Source organism: Gouania willdenowi, chromosome 20 (genome assembly GCF_900634775.1).
Source record: "Gouania willdenowi chromosome 20, fGouWil2.1, whole genome shotgun sequence".
Lineage (NCBI taxonomy): Eukaryota > Metazoa > Chordata > Actinopteri > Blenniiformes > Gobiesocidae > Gouania > Gouania willdenowi.
The window spans coordinates 25058706-25077677 of NC_041063.1; the positions used below are offsets into that span (position 1 = coordinate 25058706).

Consider the following 18972-nt stretch of genomic DNA (forward strand, 5'->3'; position numbering starts at 1 on the left):
TGACTTTGGCCCAAGATGTCGGCGCAACACTGCAAACGAGGGTCCGAGTAACCCTGCAGGCAAGACAGCACAACATCATTCTCGCTCCTTCCTGGTTTGTGCTCAAACTGCAGCTGGTTGGCAGATGTAATGTTTAAGGGGGAGTAAATAGCTCCTTAATAGCTACGAAGAGGTTTAGCACTTTTCTTTTCTACTGCCGAGAAGCCGCATGGGTCACAGATTTTTTCGGGTCACAGATTTTGGCACAACACCAGCTTCGGTGTTGTGCCAAAGTCTGTGGTCTGTGTATATACACACTAATAAATACTCACACACGCTGTATAGACAAAAAATAATATTTTATTCAAAAGACTGATTCCAAGATGCACTTTTAAAATTTTAATGAGGTATTATGTGGGACCTGCAGTAATTTTGGAAAGAACACACGCACACGCGCGCTTGGTGAACGCACGCGCACACACAGATGATGTACACAGAAGCCCCGGCCCGAGAGAACACGCCCCAAACCTGTCCGACCAGAATGGAAACGATGTCTCTTTAAGCCCGAACACGTTTCATGTGTGCGACACACTACGTCTGGTTAAAACTACACTGTTTATATTGGATGGTAGTTACCAAGTGGAGTAAGTACACGGGCAGCATCAGGGGCAGCTAAGTGGCGGCAGGGGTCCTCTGGATCCTCGGGTAAAGACAGGGGCATCAGAGCACGCCTGTATTAAATTGACCGTGCGGCTGATGTATGTGTTTCTCATTTATGGAGATTAAAAAGAGAACAACCCTTGCACGCCTGGAAGTTTCTTTTGTGTCTAAGTGTGCAACAATTATTACGACGGTGCCGATTGAAAAATGAAAAAACTACGTTGCTGAAAACTGCAAAATTACAACGTCAGGGGGCCTTATGCTCAACAGCGCTGGCAGGAACCCTGTAAAAGGCTTACAGAAAGTACTAGTAAAACTTTTAAAATGTGCTCTATGCAAATGAAGCCCGTTTATCATTTACATATAGCGTTGCTTCATTTGGTTTTGATATAAAAAACTATAAAAGTTCTTCTTTCAATTTTGGTGAAATTCTCTTGCTGTCAGATGCTTACTGTGAGCTCCCAGTCAGAGTTGATCCCCCACACTTAAATGAATTTGTTTCCTTACATTTGAATGGTGTTCTTGGCGGTGGTGTGTGTGTGTGTGTGTGTGTGTGTGTGTGTGTGTGTGTGTGTGTGTGTGTGTGTGTGTGTGTGTGTGTGTGTGTGTGTGTGTGTGTGTGTGTGTGTGTGTGTGTGTGTGTGTGTGTGTGTGTGTGTGTGTGTGTGTGTGTGTAAGACATGAAAGGACCTCCTCAGAATTCTGTCATAACCAATCAGGCATTTCAGGATTTGGAGAATAAAGATTACTGTCGCTGCAGAGTGTTGAGTTATGTGTGCGCGGTGCGTGCGTGCGTGTGTTGGAGAAGGGTTCAGGGAGTGAAAGGGAGACAGCACACCCTTGTGTTCGTGTTTGGTGTGTGTTTTTCTCTTTTTAAAATTCAGTCCATATTCGCGCAAATCCATCCTTTTCTTTCCGTTTCTCAGTCTTTTTCTTTTCTTTTAAAATAACTTGTTTGATTCCCACTTTCCTTCTTTTTTCCAAGATTCCCTTGTTCTTCTGTAAATTAAACCTTTCCTGCTTTCACTGCATGCTTTAATTCAAGTTTGCCCCTTTCTCCTATTTTAACCCCATAACACCAAACATGTCATATTTGCTATAATTACAGCAAGTTCCTTTAGTCTTCTTTTAACAGTCAAAACATGTCAGGAGATTAAAAGAAATGTCCTGAAAAAGCTTTTATCATATTTCATGCATGAATTTTGGAACTCTTTACATGATTAGTGTGACGTTTTTTTTTTCTTGAAAAACCCAATGTATACGATTATATACATGCAAACAACTCTAAATCAGTCAATTTTATTGCATTTCCTGCATTTTACATATCATCAAGCAACCACAAGTTTTTATTTTTCAAATAAATGTTTAAATTACATACTTTGGTAACCAACATGGGATAGGTAGATAGAGATGTACAATAAAAAGTGAGGAAAAAAAAGTTAAATGTTATGTTATAGACTTCACCGTTATGTATGTGTGGAATAACCAATTTGTTGACATGTTGGTTATTTATTGTGTTTTTAATGATGAAAAAAAACAATATTTGAGCATTGCGACCGGATGTGTCAAATATGATACAAATTAACTCATAAATGGAAATTGATGTTTGAATTTATTTATTTATTTGGTTGTTTATAGACTCCAGTTTAAAAACACTGGAATCAGTTATTTAATGATTCGGGCTTTACAGGGATAATCGCCTTCTCTTTTCTCCCACCGAGTGAAAAATGCATGAATACAGCCATAATTGCAGTGGATTTCCATTGTGTCCATATTTACACACTGCTCAGGGGCCCCCCGCAGTGTTATTACTGTACACTCTCATTCTTTTTTTGCTTTTTCACCCTTGAGGGTGACCAGTAGTCAGTATGTGCACAAGGAGCATTTTGGAACACATGTAGAAGAAAAATATAGGTATTATTACCTGTGAAGGGCTTAAATTTGCTTTCAATGATGTATATGCACACAGACACAGACACAGACAGAGAGAGAGATGAGTATATATGTACTGTACCCCTTTCACCACGACTCGCCAAATAGAACACACTATATTCACCAGAATATTACAGTATTTATCATTTTCAAGTTAGTGGTGAAAGAAACGTTCCATTGTAAAAAAAAAAAGAACTATCTAGGGTTAAGTATAACTCTCTGAACATAGCAATTGAAGCTACAAAGAAACTCAGGTGAGTTATGATATTCATATATTATATTTATATAAAATTAACATTCAATATTATTACTATACCTTAAAAGAAACCCAAAAATATGTCACTATAACACTTTAAATCACACAGAAATAAACAACACAACACAGAAGCTCAGTTTTACATGTGTATGTTCTTCATGGCATTTTTTAACCTTGTAAAAAAAAATGACCCTCCCCACTGGATGTTTAAGATGTATTTTAGTCCGTGTTAAACCAGAGTGCGCTCTTTACCAATTGTTTTAGCAAGCTTGCTTTTAGTTTCTTTGGCGGGATTTAAAGTTGGAGCTCATGAAGAAAAAAGGAAAGCTTTACCTCCCTTCAGCAACATGGAGATGTCTCCTACCGTACAGAAATCCCTCGGGTATTCCTCCTTCTCCAGCAGCATGACAGTGATGGACAGCCAGGTAACCGCACACACCCGACCAGCCAAAAGAAGACTTCCTTCTCCAACACCTCGACACGGCGGATGGATCAGTAGGCCTCGTCCAATGGTGGCGGCGGCCTCAAGCTAGCTCCTGTGTCAGCTGAGAGCTCACTCTCCATCGGCAGCGAACTAGTCCAAAAACGCCACCAAATCCCGGCATGGTAAACGGAAACTGTTTACAATCCAGCTTCGGAATGAAACTCAGGATAACTGAGGATAAACTTGTATTTCGGGTGAGGGCCAGGGTGGAGAAAGGGATTGGCAGCCGCTGGGGGGCGCGCGCGTGCAGCCTCTTGTGGGCGCTTTACCCACCTCCCTTATACAGTAGCTTGCATGGAGAGAGGGCGGACGGAGGCGTTGAAATATAATCAGTGGTGGGGAGGAGGGAGGGAGACGGAGCGTCTATCTGCCCAACTTCCAGGTAGATGAGACAGCCACAAGAAACGGGAAAACCTGAAGAGAAGCCATTGCTGTGCTTTGTTGGCATTAATTTAGTTTAAATAAAAACACTGGATGTAAAACAAACGCCCAGTGTTTTGCAAATCATGCAAGAAAAAGTTTGTGGATCACCGGAGCTTTGCAGTTTGCTAGCACCTCAGTGCTAAACATGTAGAAGCTAGCACCTCAATCCTAAACATGTAGAAGCTAGCACCTCAATCCTAAACATGTAGAAGCTAGCACCTTCTTCATTGTTGTTGTTATTATTATTGTTATTGTTGTTGTTGTTGTTATTGTTATTATTATTATTATTATTATTATTGTTATTGTTATTGTTATTATGAAACCCACTTGATTTAAGAGCAGATGGACACTCGTCTCCAGTCAGAGAGAAAAAGCATTTATATTCCCACAAAACCATTTTTCCCTGTGTTCCCTGCTGCTCCTCTTTTTAATTTCACACTTATTATAATGCCTCTTATATCCTTTATCTTCTCCACACACTCACACACACATTGCACATTATTGCACAAACAAACAAGGTACATCACAAACAAGGAGTAGGGAAAAAATAAGGCCCCTTCCTCTCAAGATTTGATTATAAGAATCAATAAGGCTCCTGCAATACCATTAGGTTTCTTAATGTACTGGCAAATAGTGTATTGTCTGGTGTCAGAACATGAAGCAGGACAATTTAACACCCACTTTACTCCACCTTTTGAGCACCGCCATATTTATGTGTGTAGTTATTCCCCTTTGGTGCTGTAATGTGTCATGGCTGGAGCGTCTGGAGCGTCGTGGCTCCCTGTGGCTCGTTGCTGATGGAAAGGTTCCGTCCTCCGTTCTGGCTCTGCTTTCTCATCTTGGTTTTTTTTTTCATGTGTTATTTACTAAATAAATGAGCTTTTTCACTCTCTTTGCCTTTATTTTAGTTCAGGCGCCAAATAAGGACCAGTTTGATCACAAGTGCCACATGTTTTAAGTGGGAAAACAAACAATTTCCCCATTAATGTGTCCAAGTTTGCACTTCCAGTTATAAATTGCACACATTATGGAAGACAACAACCATATCCAAGCAATATGTGACAGATGTTCTCATTTATTCATTCACACTTATGGGATTAAATGCTTCTCTAATACAGCAGCATATCACATGTATCATAAACTGTTAGAAAGCTTAGAATCCACTGTTTTTAACCATATCAACTATTCTAAAGCCCTATTCACATAGGATTAGTTTTACCTAGGGACCACATGTAATTAATAAATCACCCCCCAACGTCTGATTTTTATGTGGCGCATTAGCACAGGATAACTGAAGCCTGAGATCTGAAAACGTGAAGCAGTGTGAGTTGATGTTAAAACAACTTTGCAGACGTTGAACCACAGCTCGGTGCTGTTACTGCTAGCGCTAGCTAGCTGTATTTAATAAAAGGCTACAAACAGAAAAAACAAAAATGATTACCACACGTTGCAAAGCAGGACAGGATCTATCATTTCCTTCTTTTTCTGTTGCCGTAGGTTACGGGCCAATAAGGTTTTGCTGGCCCGGGACCCAAAAGCTTTTCTAAAAACTCCAATGCTGCCTCCATTTTTCACCAAAAGTCAATAAACATGTGTCCCGGTGTCACGGTCTGAGTTTACCTCGTACTGAGATTGATTATGAGCATATATGCACAATTTTTGCTAAAAAAACAATTCAGTTTTGTTTATTTTTGTTTTCAAAGTGAACGAACACGTGTTTTATTGGTTTATTGGGGTAGTTTAGGGTTGGGGTCGAGATGCCTATTGGCATTGGATTAGTATTATCACAGGACCTCGGAGTTCAGCAAATTATATTAGATATTTTGCGGGGGAATTATTACTTTACAATTTACTGACATGGCCGATTTGCACGGAATTAACATCACAGACATTCTTTGCAATTATTATAAATCACATGTGATCCCTAGGTAAAACTAATCTCATGCGAATAGGGCTTAAGGCACAACCATCACAGCAAACACAGTCAATAATTTTGTCAAACTTGGTGAAAAAAAACACACATCCACCTTTAAAATGATGCCATGTCTGACTGACTCTATACTGTATATTCCATTAAAAGTGGTTTTCCTAAGACATTCAAAAATCCAATGAATCTCAGAATTTAGTCCAAAACACAGTAAAAATGCTGTAAAAAAAAAAAAAAAACAAACATTTTATTCACAATAAAAAATGCTAGTTTCTTCTTGTGTTTTTAGCTCTGTGAGGCTGACCGCATCTTTAAAGATTTTCATTGTTAGATTAAAATGGGATATCACGGCTCTACCGGTTTGATCGACACCACATTTTAGCCAATCCGACCCAGTATTTCTAAACTACAGGCTATGATGTCCAACCAGAGTCAGCCGTGCAGAAAAGACCAACCCAACTTAACCTAACCTAGGCTAAACTACCAAACCAATGGGAAGCATGTTGTTTTTGACTAATGGGTTGTTTAGCCAATGAGCTGAGCTTTCCAATGATGTCATATGTATAGATAGGCTCCTTTTTGAGGAATATTTGCAGGATTTTGGAAAAATTAAGAGTTCTTTCAAAATCTACTGTATTAATAACTGAATTATTTGGTCATTTACACACGCTCGTTGCTAACAGCCATCCAGCTCATTCTGAATGTGGTCATCAGCAAACAACGTGAGGACGGTTAGAACCTCATTCAGACTCCACGGAGTGAACTTTCTTGTAGCCATCCTCAAATTTAGCAAACAACAATAATGGCGGCCAGTTTCTTCCTCTCTCTGCGTGTGTTGATGACGCAACTGAGAGGATTCTCTGAACCAATCAGTGTCGTCTTTGTGCCACATTTTCCTACCCGAGATGTTTTTTTTTTTGCAATGGCTACAAAGCAGGTACTGAAAAAAGTACCTCCAGGTTCCACGGAGCAGCTACTTTTTCTCAGTGGAAACGGAAAATGGAGAGTAGAGTCGAGCCGATGCCGCCAGTGGGAACACGCCAAATGATTCATGTTTTCAATGACATTTTCACTCTCTCCTGTGGGCCAAATTGGATCCTCTGAAGGGCCGTATTTGGCCCCCGGGCCTTGAGTTTGTCACAGAAATATATAAATTCCAATATGTGTTGTTGTTTTTTTTCACGTGTTCTTTGCTAAATAAATGAGCTTTTCCTCTTTCTTTCTCTCTCTGCCTTTAGACGTTGGAGGTTTCTTTGAGGCGGGAGCGCTGGTGAGATACAGCTTTTTGCCTGAAGCCGTTGCAGGGGCCAGTAGAGACTCCAGGATGTTGACACACGAGCAAAAAGCACGTGAAGTGAATCTGACTAAAGAAGAAGTGGCTTTTAGCTTCAGCACATCCAGTGCTCCAGCTATCCTCCTGTACGTCAGCTCCAAGACTCGAGACTATCTGGCCGTGGTGTTAAGGCCGAATGGTAGGAAACACACACGCACACACACACACACACATTCTCACATGTGTGGTTGGCACTTTCTCAAATCTGCTGTACTTTAAAAATCTGTCCTCTGCACTTTTGGAAGTTTCCTAATCTCCTGAAATCCTACTCAGTCAGGAAGTGACAGACAGCTGAGCCTTTGATAAAGAGGAATTATTAAGATGTTGACAGTGCCATCTAGTGTTGGAGATTTTCACTGCACCAAAAAACATGGATGGATTCACAAATACACTAAAACGCCTTTTTGTCACCGCCCTATTTGCATGCAAATGTTATTGTTGCAGTTACTGCCTTATTTCTGTGTAATTTGTTGTTACAGTCCAAATGTAATAAACATGACTCAAAGGTAATTATCGATTGAACCTGAAGCCAAGTACCTCCTACTCCTGCACACTTAAGAAACATAATAACATAATGTCATACATAATGTAGCCCTACAGTGAAATTTATTATTTATCTCTGAATTTTACTTTTTGAACTTTACAGTAAACATATGGGCTGTGTTGTAAATGTTGTATTAATGTACTACTCATACTAAGTTTGACGTAAAAATGAGTATGTAGTGTGATTGATTTGATTGAGGACGGGAGAAATACCCGAATGTAGACTCAACCATCCCATGATGCATTGCGAGCAGAAGGTAAATTCATCTTGGGACTGGCGTCAAGCTAAAAATCAAACATCTTCTTGTCCTCCATCAGCTTTTTAACTCTTTTGTAAATAGGGCTCTTATTTTGAAGTCAACAGGAAGTTTAGTCAGTAGCACAATAGAGGCTCTCCAAAATGTCCGTGAAATGTGTTTCCATGAGTTTTATGGATGAAATGAGCACATGTTGATATTCTACTTGGTCACTTTCTCACTTAAACTGTTTTCAGAACTTTCAAAGGTGGAGAATTTACAGAGATATTTAGCCTCCGTGTGAACAAGGTTCACATTGCATTGTGGGATGTTGAGTCCCTGAGTGTTGTTACTTGTGATTTCCGGTGTTTTTTCACCAAAAACTCTGCCAAAGGAAGTCCCCAACACATTTCTGATGTTTACTCAGACTGATCTCAGTAAAAACACTTCCATGCACATGTCTCCGGGACTACACATCCCACAATGCAATGCGCGAAAGTGTTTCGACAATGAAAATAAACAGCGTGTTTACAGTGGAGATGAAAACATGAAGCCTACATGTTTTTAGTCAAATAAAAGGATGGCTATTTGTCTAACTGTATTTTCTTTTGTATTTATTTTTTCCAAAAAAACTAAAAATGTGTAGGTTATATGGCCGTCTATCATATTGTATCGTAAACTCAGTGTATCGTTCCACCCCTGATAAATGACTAGGAAAGTAACACAAATAGCCAAACTACGATTCCATTGAACCCGTGTGTGTGTGTGTTTTCAGGTTCGCTGCAGGTGCGTTACAACCTGGGTGGTTTAAGGGAGCCGTTCACCATCAACGTGGACGAACGCAACCTGGCAAACGGACAAACGCACACGATTAAAATGTCACGCGTTGACAGGAGTGTCACTGTACAGGTACGTTGAACTTCCCACACACGTAACCAAGTACAACCTGTGTGAACCTGTAGAGTTCAAATTCAAAGCCAAAGAAAATAGTCACACGTGTGTGATCTTATTGTGAAGTCACAGAAAAAATATTCACAAATAAATTGAAAGCTGAAAACTTGTAATCCAACATTTACGCACATTTTTAGGCCCTCACTTTGTTGTTGTTGTTGTTGTGTACACTAGTTAAAATCACTACTCCTCTGTTATTCTTGAACGGTTGGGCTGAAATTTGGTAGGTATGCTCTATGGATGTGTACACATCAATGCTTCAGCCCAATTTTTGATTTGGGGCACAGGGGGGCCTCAAGGGGCCCCAAAAGAAAAAGAAAAAGGAAGGTCAATTTCTCATTTATTCGTGAGTCAGATATTTAGACGGTTGGTGGAACCGAATCATTGGCACAAACCAACATCTAAATAAGGCCAATTACCCTGTACGTGTCACAGGGGCGCCAGGGGGCCCCCGGGGGCCCTATTTATCAAATTACTTTTTCTCTGTTAGTTCTCATTAGATCGGAATGCATTTTGGTATGAATACTCTATGAATGAATATGATGAGATGCTCGGAGCTCTTTTTTTGTAATGGGGCCTGGGGGGCCCACCCCCCATTTCCGGTAATTTCCAAGTTTATGGGAACAAAGTTGTGTGATATATCGTTTCAAAGGTAATTCATCGTAGATCACGATTATGCCTCGTACAATTTCATTAGCGGCCACCCCCCTTTCTTCGGCAATTTTCATTAAAGTTGTTAAAGTCAAATATTGCAACAGTTGGTGACATACCAATATATGAATGGGGCCCATTACTTTGTTTGTGCCACAGGGGCACCGGGGGCCCCCTGACTGAATTCTTGGGAACGTGGTTTGTGTCTATTCGGCACGGAGACGTTCTGCAGGCCTGGCCGTAATTCATCAGAACTTGTTAATACAAGTTCTCACATTACATTGTACCAGTTCTTCATTTTTGCAACATATTTACCTTCATTAGGTTAACGTGAGTGTCACTGAATCTAAAAGGCACGCGTCCAGCCTCAGTCGTTTTCTGTCGAAGATAAAGTGGAAAATATTACCAACTTGGTTTAGAAAATGTGGTTTCTCACCTTGAATTCTACGTGACTCGAAATAGATAGTTGAAAGTTTGTTCTGAATATATTAACATTTTATGGACTGTTTTTGGCTTTTAAAGAAATACTCTCATCACAATATAGGAATAAAAATCCAACTCTTACTCTTGAAAAAACAATTTAAACCTCTCATGTGGTGTTACTGCTTTTGTTGTAGCACGTTGGACTTTACACTGAAGCTGCTGGAGACGAGGTCAATAAATCGAAGATCATTTGTTCAAAAAAAAAAAAAAACAGAGACATAAAAGGTTGAAATTGCCACTCAAAAGTTTGTTTTCTTCTCCACTGTAAACACTCGGTTTATTGACATTGTTGGAACACTTGTGCGCATTGCATCGCTGGATGTGGAGTCCTGGAGGCAGATGGATAGAAGTGTTTCCCTTCATTCTTACTGCGATTTCTTCCCAAAAATGAAAATTTGCCACTTTTAATCGTTTTAAACATCAGTAATATGTTTGGAGGCAGAGTTTTTTGGGGGAATGCACTGAAGTTACAGTAAGAATGAAGGTAAAACACTTCTACACATCCATCTACAGTAGTGGTTCTCAAGCTTTTCAGCCTGCGAACCCCAAAATTAAAGGTTTCATAGAACAGGGACCCCCACTGTAGCTGAAGGTGGTTGAACACAGACATGAACATTGAGAACAGTCATGTGGAGACAGAATTGGCAAAAATTGGCAAAAAAAAAATGACTCTAAAATCACACAAAATGACTCGGAATGCAATAAAACAACAAAAATATACAGAATGGCAGAAAAATATACCAAACAAATGAACAAAACAATGCAAGATGACTAAAATATACAAAAATGGCAACAAAAATACACAAAATGAATCCAAAAACACAAAAGATGACTACAAATAACAAAGACAACAAAAATGTACAAAAATGACTCCAAAAACACACAAAAATGACTGAGTACACATAACGTTAAACAAACATACAAAATTACAGAAAAATATGCAAAAAGGTCAACAAATACACACAAAATGAATCCAAAAACACAAAAGATGACTACAAATAACAAAAAGACTACAAAAATGCACAACAATGACTCAGAACGCATAAAATAAAAATATACTGAATAACAGAAAAATATACCAAAAAACCAAAATGACTCCAAGAAAAAAATTACAGAAAAAAAATACAAAAAGGGCAACAATAATACACAAAATTAATACAATAATACACAAAATTAATACAATTATACACAAAATTAATACAATAATACATAAGATGACTACAAATAACAAAAATGCACAAAAATGACTAAAAATACACAAAAAGAAATGTCAGAACACAGAAAATAACAAAAATATACAGAATAACAAACATATACCAAACAAACAACCAAAACGACTCCAAACACATGAAAAGGAAACCACTTCCTAAATTATCATAGTGCTCCTAATTTGAATACGACAGTGCAGTTTGTTCAATACAAACATGGATATGAAGTATTTTAACTTGAAGGGCATGAGGTGAGCTAAATGTAGTGAGTTGCATGTGTTTTATTGGGTGTTCTGGTATCCTGCATCACCAACAGTTCTATGTGAGATTGATGCTAGTGTTAGAATTGATGGCGGTGGGTAATGAGTGAACCTCTGATGTCTCACGCGCTCTGCTGTGAGTAAACAGTGATCGGCTATTGCAGCACTCAACTACAGAAGATGGATGGATGGAGAGATTAGCGGGGGAAGATAGTCGCATTAGGGCAACAGGATGAGAAATGGATGCGGAGAGAGTTTGTATTTAAATTGTGGTGTTTTTACGATCATCACAGGTCCCAGTGCAGTGGTTTTATAGCTGCTCCCATTAGATAAAGTCACATCTACTCCATAATTAATCACAGAACTCCAGAAAAACCTGCAGTCATTGCATTCCTTTATGCACATCATCACTTCTCATTCAGATTACATATTCTGTAATCTCAGCACCTGCTTTCAGCGACTATAGAGAGAAACGGAGGCAAAATGAATCCTGATCGCCCCAGTGGGAGTATTTCAGTATAATATAATGCTTTTTACTGGTACAGAGTATTTGGAGCATCAGAAAGATGCACACACACACACACACACACACACACACACACACACACACACACACACACACACACTGAACGGTAGCAGATAACACCTGACATGGTGCCATCCACGTCCAGCCCAGAGCGTTATTTCATTAAACTGACCAAGTGAATATTCTTAGTTTGGGGTTTTTCGGGGGTTCTCAACCTTGTGATCAGGACCCTATTTGGGGTCATGACACACTGGGAGGGCGTCACCAGATTCCTTCAACAATTAAAGCCCATTTTTGCTAATTTTCTTCCTCTTTTCCTGCAACTACACCAAACTTGCCGTATTTTAAACTTTTTTAATCACTTTTTCTTGCCATATATTTCTTCTTTTTAATGCATTTTTTGCTAAAATTTGTAATTGCAATGCTTTTTCTGCACATTTTTTCAACTTTCAATACATTTTCAACACTTTCAAACCCTTTTCACTGGTTTACCACCTAATGTCTCATGTTGTTATTGTCACTTTTAACTTCTTTTCACCATATTTCATACCAATTTTGGCCAATTTCATTACAGTTCTTTCAGTTTGTCTTGCTCATTATTTGCCAGTTTAAACTAATTGTTCTTAATGGGTAAATAATAGTAAGATACCTTTAAAACATTGTTGTTTTTAATGATTTTTTTTCTGCAAATACACTAAATTTGCCAAATCTTGGCTCCTTTTTAATGCATTTTTGCTACATTACTCCCATTTCTGACACTTCAAATTAAAATTTCAATGCTTTTTTTCCCCTTTTTTTCCACTTTTATGACATTTTCGACACTTATAAAGCCTTTCCATCACTTTTTCCACCTAATGTTACATATGTTGAACCATTATTGTCACTTTTAACCCCTTTGCATCATATTTCATGCTTATTTTTGCCAATTGAATCACATTCACACTTTGTCATGTCCATTATTAATTGTTCCTACTTTTTAAATTACATTCATTACATGTTTTATTCCATCAAGCATTTACAGTATAAGTTTATATACACTAATGTTACTCCTGTGAAGCTACAGAATGCTATATAATTGGCTAAAAAAAATTTTTCTTGCCATATTTTTGCTCCTTTCAATACATTTTTGCTGCATTAGTCCCATTTCCGCCATTCCTCCATAAAATTTCAATGCCTTTTCTGCACATTTCCAGCACTTTTTCCACCTTATGTTGCATATGTTGACCCATTAATGTCACTTTCACCTTATTTCACCATATTTCATGACAATTTTGGCTAATTTAACCACATTCACAATTTGTCATGTGCATTATGTTTTTGGTCACTTTTAACCCATTTTATTTCTGATTAAAACAAGGATTTACGATGACTATATACTATGGCACAAATAATGATTAGCTTCCTGGATAGCAGTGGATATTATTCAAATAAATAAATAAATGTGTTTATCACAGATTCATAGAACAATATTTTTGCTGACTTTATGGATGGACCCAAAAAAGCTCTCCCATTTATTTTGGGGGTTGCGGCCTGAAAAGTTTGAGAACCACTGCCCTAAATAACAATCCTTTGAATTTTATCTTTCACCAAAGTTTGTTAGGAATTAGGAACGCTGGTGGGTTTATGTGGGTTTAAGAAAGAATAAAAAAAAAAGCACATGAACAAGGAGGCGGTGGGTGAGGGAAGGAGTGAGATAATAGATGAAGTTCATCGATAGGGCATGAAAAAAAGTGCTGGAAGGTGTTCAAAGCGGATCACTTTGATGATTGAAACGTATTCATGTTGCATCGCAGCCTTCAGGCTTTTCTCCAGGTACACACTCACACTTATTATCCATGTGTATGGAAAAAAAAAAAACTGTGGACATGCATACCAACATTTTAAAGAGAGACCGTATCGTAGAACTGCTTTGAACGTTGGAGAAAACCTGCATTATCTGGATTTGTCTTTGTTCTCACACTCCTCACATATTCTTATCAGCCATAGTTTCTTTACTTTTATCCTGCAGGCGAGATAACGTCTTAACGTCTCATTTAAATGAAATGCAGAGAATATACTCGACTCACATCATTAAGTTACTCAACGTCAAAAGAAAGATTGGTTTATTGATGCTCATGTGTTAAAAAAAAAAAAAAAAAAAAAAAAAAAAGACAACACTGACTACAGATGAGAACACACGAAAAAGGACTGTTCAGAACAACTCAAGAATGTTTGACCAGAGACACATGTAAACCCATGTAAATTTGCGATGGTAAAACAGGGGACGGGACCCAGATAAGCAAACTGCTTCTCTCGTCTCCTTTTTCGGCATGTACAAAAAAAAAAAAAAAAAAAAAAAAAAATGTACAAAAAAAAAAAAGTGAATGTAACCATGTCGGAAATAAACTGAATAAATACAAAAATAAATAAAAAAAAATATATGTAATACCAAAAGCTACTTTTACTAGGCATGTTTTATTCCATCAAGCATTTGTGAAGCTTTTATGAAGCTGCTTTTAGCTACAGGCTGCTCTATAATTGACTAAAACAATAATATTCATATTTTTGGGGGTTTTTTTCCATACAATGATATGTTAACATTTTGTTCTTAAAGTAAATGCAAACAATTATAAAAAAGATAACAAAAATGACCCTAAAAACACACAAAATTACTGAGAACACCAAAAACAATAATAATATACAGAATGACTGAATAATGTACCAAACAAATAAACAAAAACAATGCAAAATGACTACAAAATTATTAGTTTTAAAAAAAAACTCCAAAAACACAAACAAAAATACAGAAAAATATATTTCCAAAAATACAACATAATCAGAATGACTCAGAACACATAAAATAATGAAAATATACAGAATGACTCCAAAAAAACATACAAGATTACAGAAAAATATACAAAAAGGGCTGCAAAAACACACAAAATAATCCAAAAACACAAAAGACAAGACAAATAACTAAAAGAAAAATATACAAAAAGACAACATAAATGACTCCAAAATAACACAGTATGACTCAGAATACATAAAACAACAAAAATATATTCAGAATGGCAGAAAAATATACCAAAGAAACAAAAACAATGCAAAATGACTCCAAAAATAAACAAACAAAATTACAGAAAGATACACAAAAAGGGCAATAAAAATACACATTAATTCACAAACATAAGATTATTACAAATAACTAAACATATATTAAAAAAAATGCACAAAAATGACAAAAAATGATACAGAATGACTTCATTTTTTTTTAAATAATGATGTATAAACATGCAAAATTATAAAACAAGGTACAAAAATGCACAAAAATGACCAGAAACACACAAAATTACTCAGAACACATCAAACAACAAAAATATACAGAATGATTGAATCCTTGTGTAAATGAACAATATTTGCAGGGGCTCCGCACAGTTTTCCTGGTGCTTTTATCTCATGATTTCAGTCATTTTTAATGTTCAACAGTTGAAAAAACTCAAAATTCTTACAAAATCTTTCCATTTTCCTCAAATGATGACAATATTTTGCTTAATTAAATAGAAATTGGTGACAAAATCTAGGAAATTTAAAGTGTAGATCATGTTGGGACTGATATGTCAGTCATTGCTTAGATATTGTTGGTATCTTACATATTTTGTATTTTAATGTTTATGTAGAAGTGCAAACTATGGCACAATAATGTTGAAATTACTCATTTTCCTGCATAAAACCTGCAGCCCATGAGATCAAACTGGTTTGTATTTGGCCCCTGAACTAAAATAAGTTTGACACCCCGTCATAGATCGTTACAGTCCAAGTAATCTGGATGGAAATGAATTTTCTACATTAAATTCAGTCGTGATTCAGAGATGTGGCAGCGTCACAAACCTCGTGTTTTGATCAAATAAAAATGGAAAGTTTGTTTCCACTTAGTCCAGTTTATGACTGGACTGGTTTTATCCCCTAAATGTCATTAAGGAAACTTGCTTTACCCGCTCAGTGCACTGTAAAGTAGTTTAGAGACACACGGCGCCTTTGATGAGATTAGATTCTGTGTGAGGGCATCGTTAGGGAAATAGATTTCACCCATTGTTAATTTTCTCTCTGTCGAACTCTGATTACTTTGCTATGTAAGCTTTATAGAAGCAAACAGCATTTAAAAGAGGGGAAGCGTGGTGTGTAACTCGTGAAAGCGTCCCAATAACTGCACTTATAATTGACTAAGTTTGCTAAAATTAGGTTTTCATTCTGGCTGTCTCTAATGGGGCGCCGATTGTAAAGTTGTGCTTGCTAGAATAAACAGCAACTTTTAGCAACATTTAGCAACATACCACCTTTAAAAAAACATGTGTGAATTCTTTTTTTTTTTTTTTTTTACTTTGGATCAAATTTACAGCATTATTTGTGAAATTTGTGATATTTTTTTCTTATAAAAATAAAATGTCAATGTTAAATCTAAATGTTCCATTTCACTACAAATGTTAAGTCTAAATATAATTGTTAAATCTAAATGTTGAATTTAAATTTAAATGTTACATTTAAATACTAATGTAAAATCTAAATGTTATATTTCAAATCTAAATGTTATATTTCAAATCTAAATGTTAAATACAAATATTAAATCTAAATGATTAATCTAAATGTTAAATCTAAATGTTAAATCTAAATGTTAAGCTAAGTCTAAATGGTGAATTTGCATATTAGCTAAATATTTAGTTTCACCTGTGACATTTGGATTTAATATTTAACATTTATCATTTAGATTTAGATTTAACATTTAGATTTAATATTTCATATTTAATATTTAACATTAAATATTTAATATTTGTTTTCAACATTTAAATTTGAAATTTAACATTTAGATTTACATTTTTCCTGTGGTGATCCGTTTATTTCCAACGTGTGCATTTGTGTGGCTGTATTTACCACTTAGATTTAGATTTACATTTTGATTTGAATATAACATTTAGATTTAACATTTATAGTAGATGTAAAGTTTTTGTTTTTGTAAAAAAAATTTCTGTGGTGATCCGTTTATTTCCAACATCTGCATTTGTGTGGCTGTATTTAACATTTAGATTTAATATTTAGCACATATTTAGATTTAAAATTTAGATTTTTGTATAAACATTTAGATTTAATATTTAACATTTAGATTTAACATTTTTTTTTTTAAATATAACATTTAGATTTAATATTTAGAATTCACATTTAGATTTAACATTGACATCATATTTTCACCATAAAAAAAATCACAAATTCATCAACTATTGCTGTTAATCTGGTCAAAAGTAACATAACAAAAAAAAAACACGTTTTTTTTAAATGTGGTTTTGTTGATAATTGTTGCCAAAAGTTGCTGTTTATTTTGTTTGTTGTGCAACGTTACAATCGGCGCCTCATAGTTTCTCCCTGGATGGACTTTTTTGTGTGGGTTTCAAACCTCAAACCAAACCTGCCTGGCTGTGTGCAGCCATGTTGAGTTTTCAGATGAAAGTAGAATAAACTGAGAACATTAGATTTGTGGCCCTTCATCTAACCCTGCAGTCACACTGGAGAAGAGAAGAAAATGTGGATACGTGAGGTCCAAAAACAAGTGTGTAGGGGTGAAGCATGGGAATATTGTGTTTCTATGTAAACAACAGTGACTTCTCATCAGCATGCAGCCACGTTAGCCGTTCAAAGAACACATTTTTAGTGTCAAATATGGAAACAAAAGTCCTTTCTGTCCCTCTGTGGCCATTGGCCGACGTGTGTTCCCTCTGATACAGTCCTCATATGAATACAGAGCACGAGAACAAGGAAACGTCTTGTATTTCCTCAACACAAAAAAACAATTTGTGTTGTTGACACATAACTACAGCCTTCAAGATAATTAGAAACTTTATTTAAATTAGAAAAAACAAGTGGTCTCTTTTTTGACTATTCAGTGATTGACTTCATGTGCCTAATGTGCAACTGTTTAGTTTTTATTAGAATATTTTTACTATAATTAGTTAACTAAAGAATGCCATCACAATAGTGGCAGCAGAAAACACTGTAATGATGCAACGCTGTGCAAATTGTTTGAAAACGCCCGAAAAAAAAATCATTGTCATGGACAAACAAAAACAGAAACACCAGAAAATGTAATTGTCCTAAACAAATTAAACTAGACAGAAATGGAAAAATGGATAAACTTGACGGTGGAAATAAGTGGCAGAATAGATTAAAAGGGACATGGACTGAATAAACAGTTTGCACAGCGACAACAGAAGAAAAAATGCAAATGTGGATTGAATAGTTTTCAAAGAATAGTTTTTATATTTTATTTATTTATTCCAATGTGCATTATGAATTTTTTTTGTTGTTGTATCTAGCTTGTGAAACTGGACAAGAACACAAAATAAATTATGATATATATTATATAATAGTGCTGGGATGTGGTAATTGTGATTAATTAATTAATTAATTAATTAATTCCAGAATAATAACACAGTTAATTGCTTTTTTTGTCTGACTCAACTTATGAAGGAAGACAGTTTCAAACTAAATTAATCAGCTTCATAATACACAAAGACACATTTGTTTTATAAAGTTAACAAACTAAAAAATCCCGAAAAGCATGAATATATAGCAGCTTATTTAAATTAGTGCTTTGTGAACAATGAAATCATATTATGAATTCATATTACACATTTATTTTATTTATTTTATTTATTCAGTTTATTTCCGACATGGTTACATTCACTTTTTTTTTTTTTTTTTTTTTTGTACATGCCGAAACATTATGTTAGAACTCACTATTTTAGTTGTTTAAGCTCATTTAAATTGGAAAAATGTTGCTTCTCGTGTCAAATATTGTCGATTACTTTAGATTCATTTAGATTAATCAAGATTAATTAATTACAGTCTCTAATTAATTACAATATTTTTTTAATCTAGTCCCACCACTATATATATATATATATATATATATAGTAAAATATTGTGGGAGGGTGCAGAGCAGACATAGGCAACTGACGACCAACAGGGGGGCCATTTGTGGCCCTCTGTCTCATTTTGTGCGGCCCCCAAAACAAAATTGTAATTCATGAAGTTGGAACTCCAGAAACACAAAAAAAAAAATCAAGAGAAGTACAAAAAGTAACAACAAATACAC

At 36.0% G+C, this 18972-nt stretch overlaps 1 protein-coding gene across 1 annotated transcript in view; it reads left to right on the plus strand.

Annotated features, from left to right (window-relative positions):
• LOC114454080 (contactin-associated protein-like 2) overlaps window positions 1-18972 on the plus strand; it is a 180942-nt gene that overhangs the window by 147356 nt on the left and 14614 nt on the right. The window contains exons 12-13 of the mRNA XM_028434222.1: window positions 6900-7133; window positions 8549-8682. Of these exons, the coding sequence (XP_028290023.1) occupies window positions 6900-7133; window positions 8549-8682 (368 nt within the window). The remainder of the gene's footprint in view (window positions 1-6899; window positions 7134-8548; window positions 8683-18972) is intronic.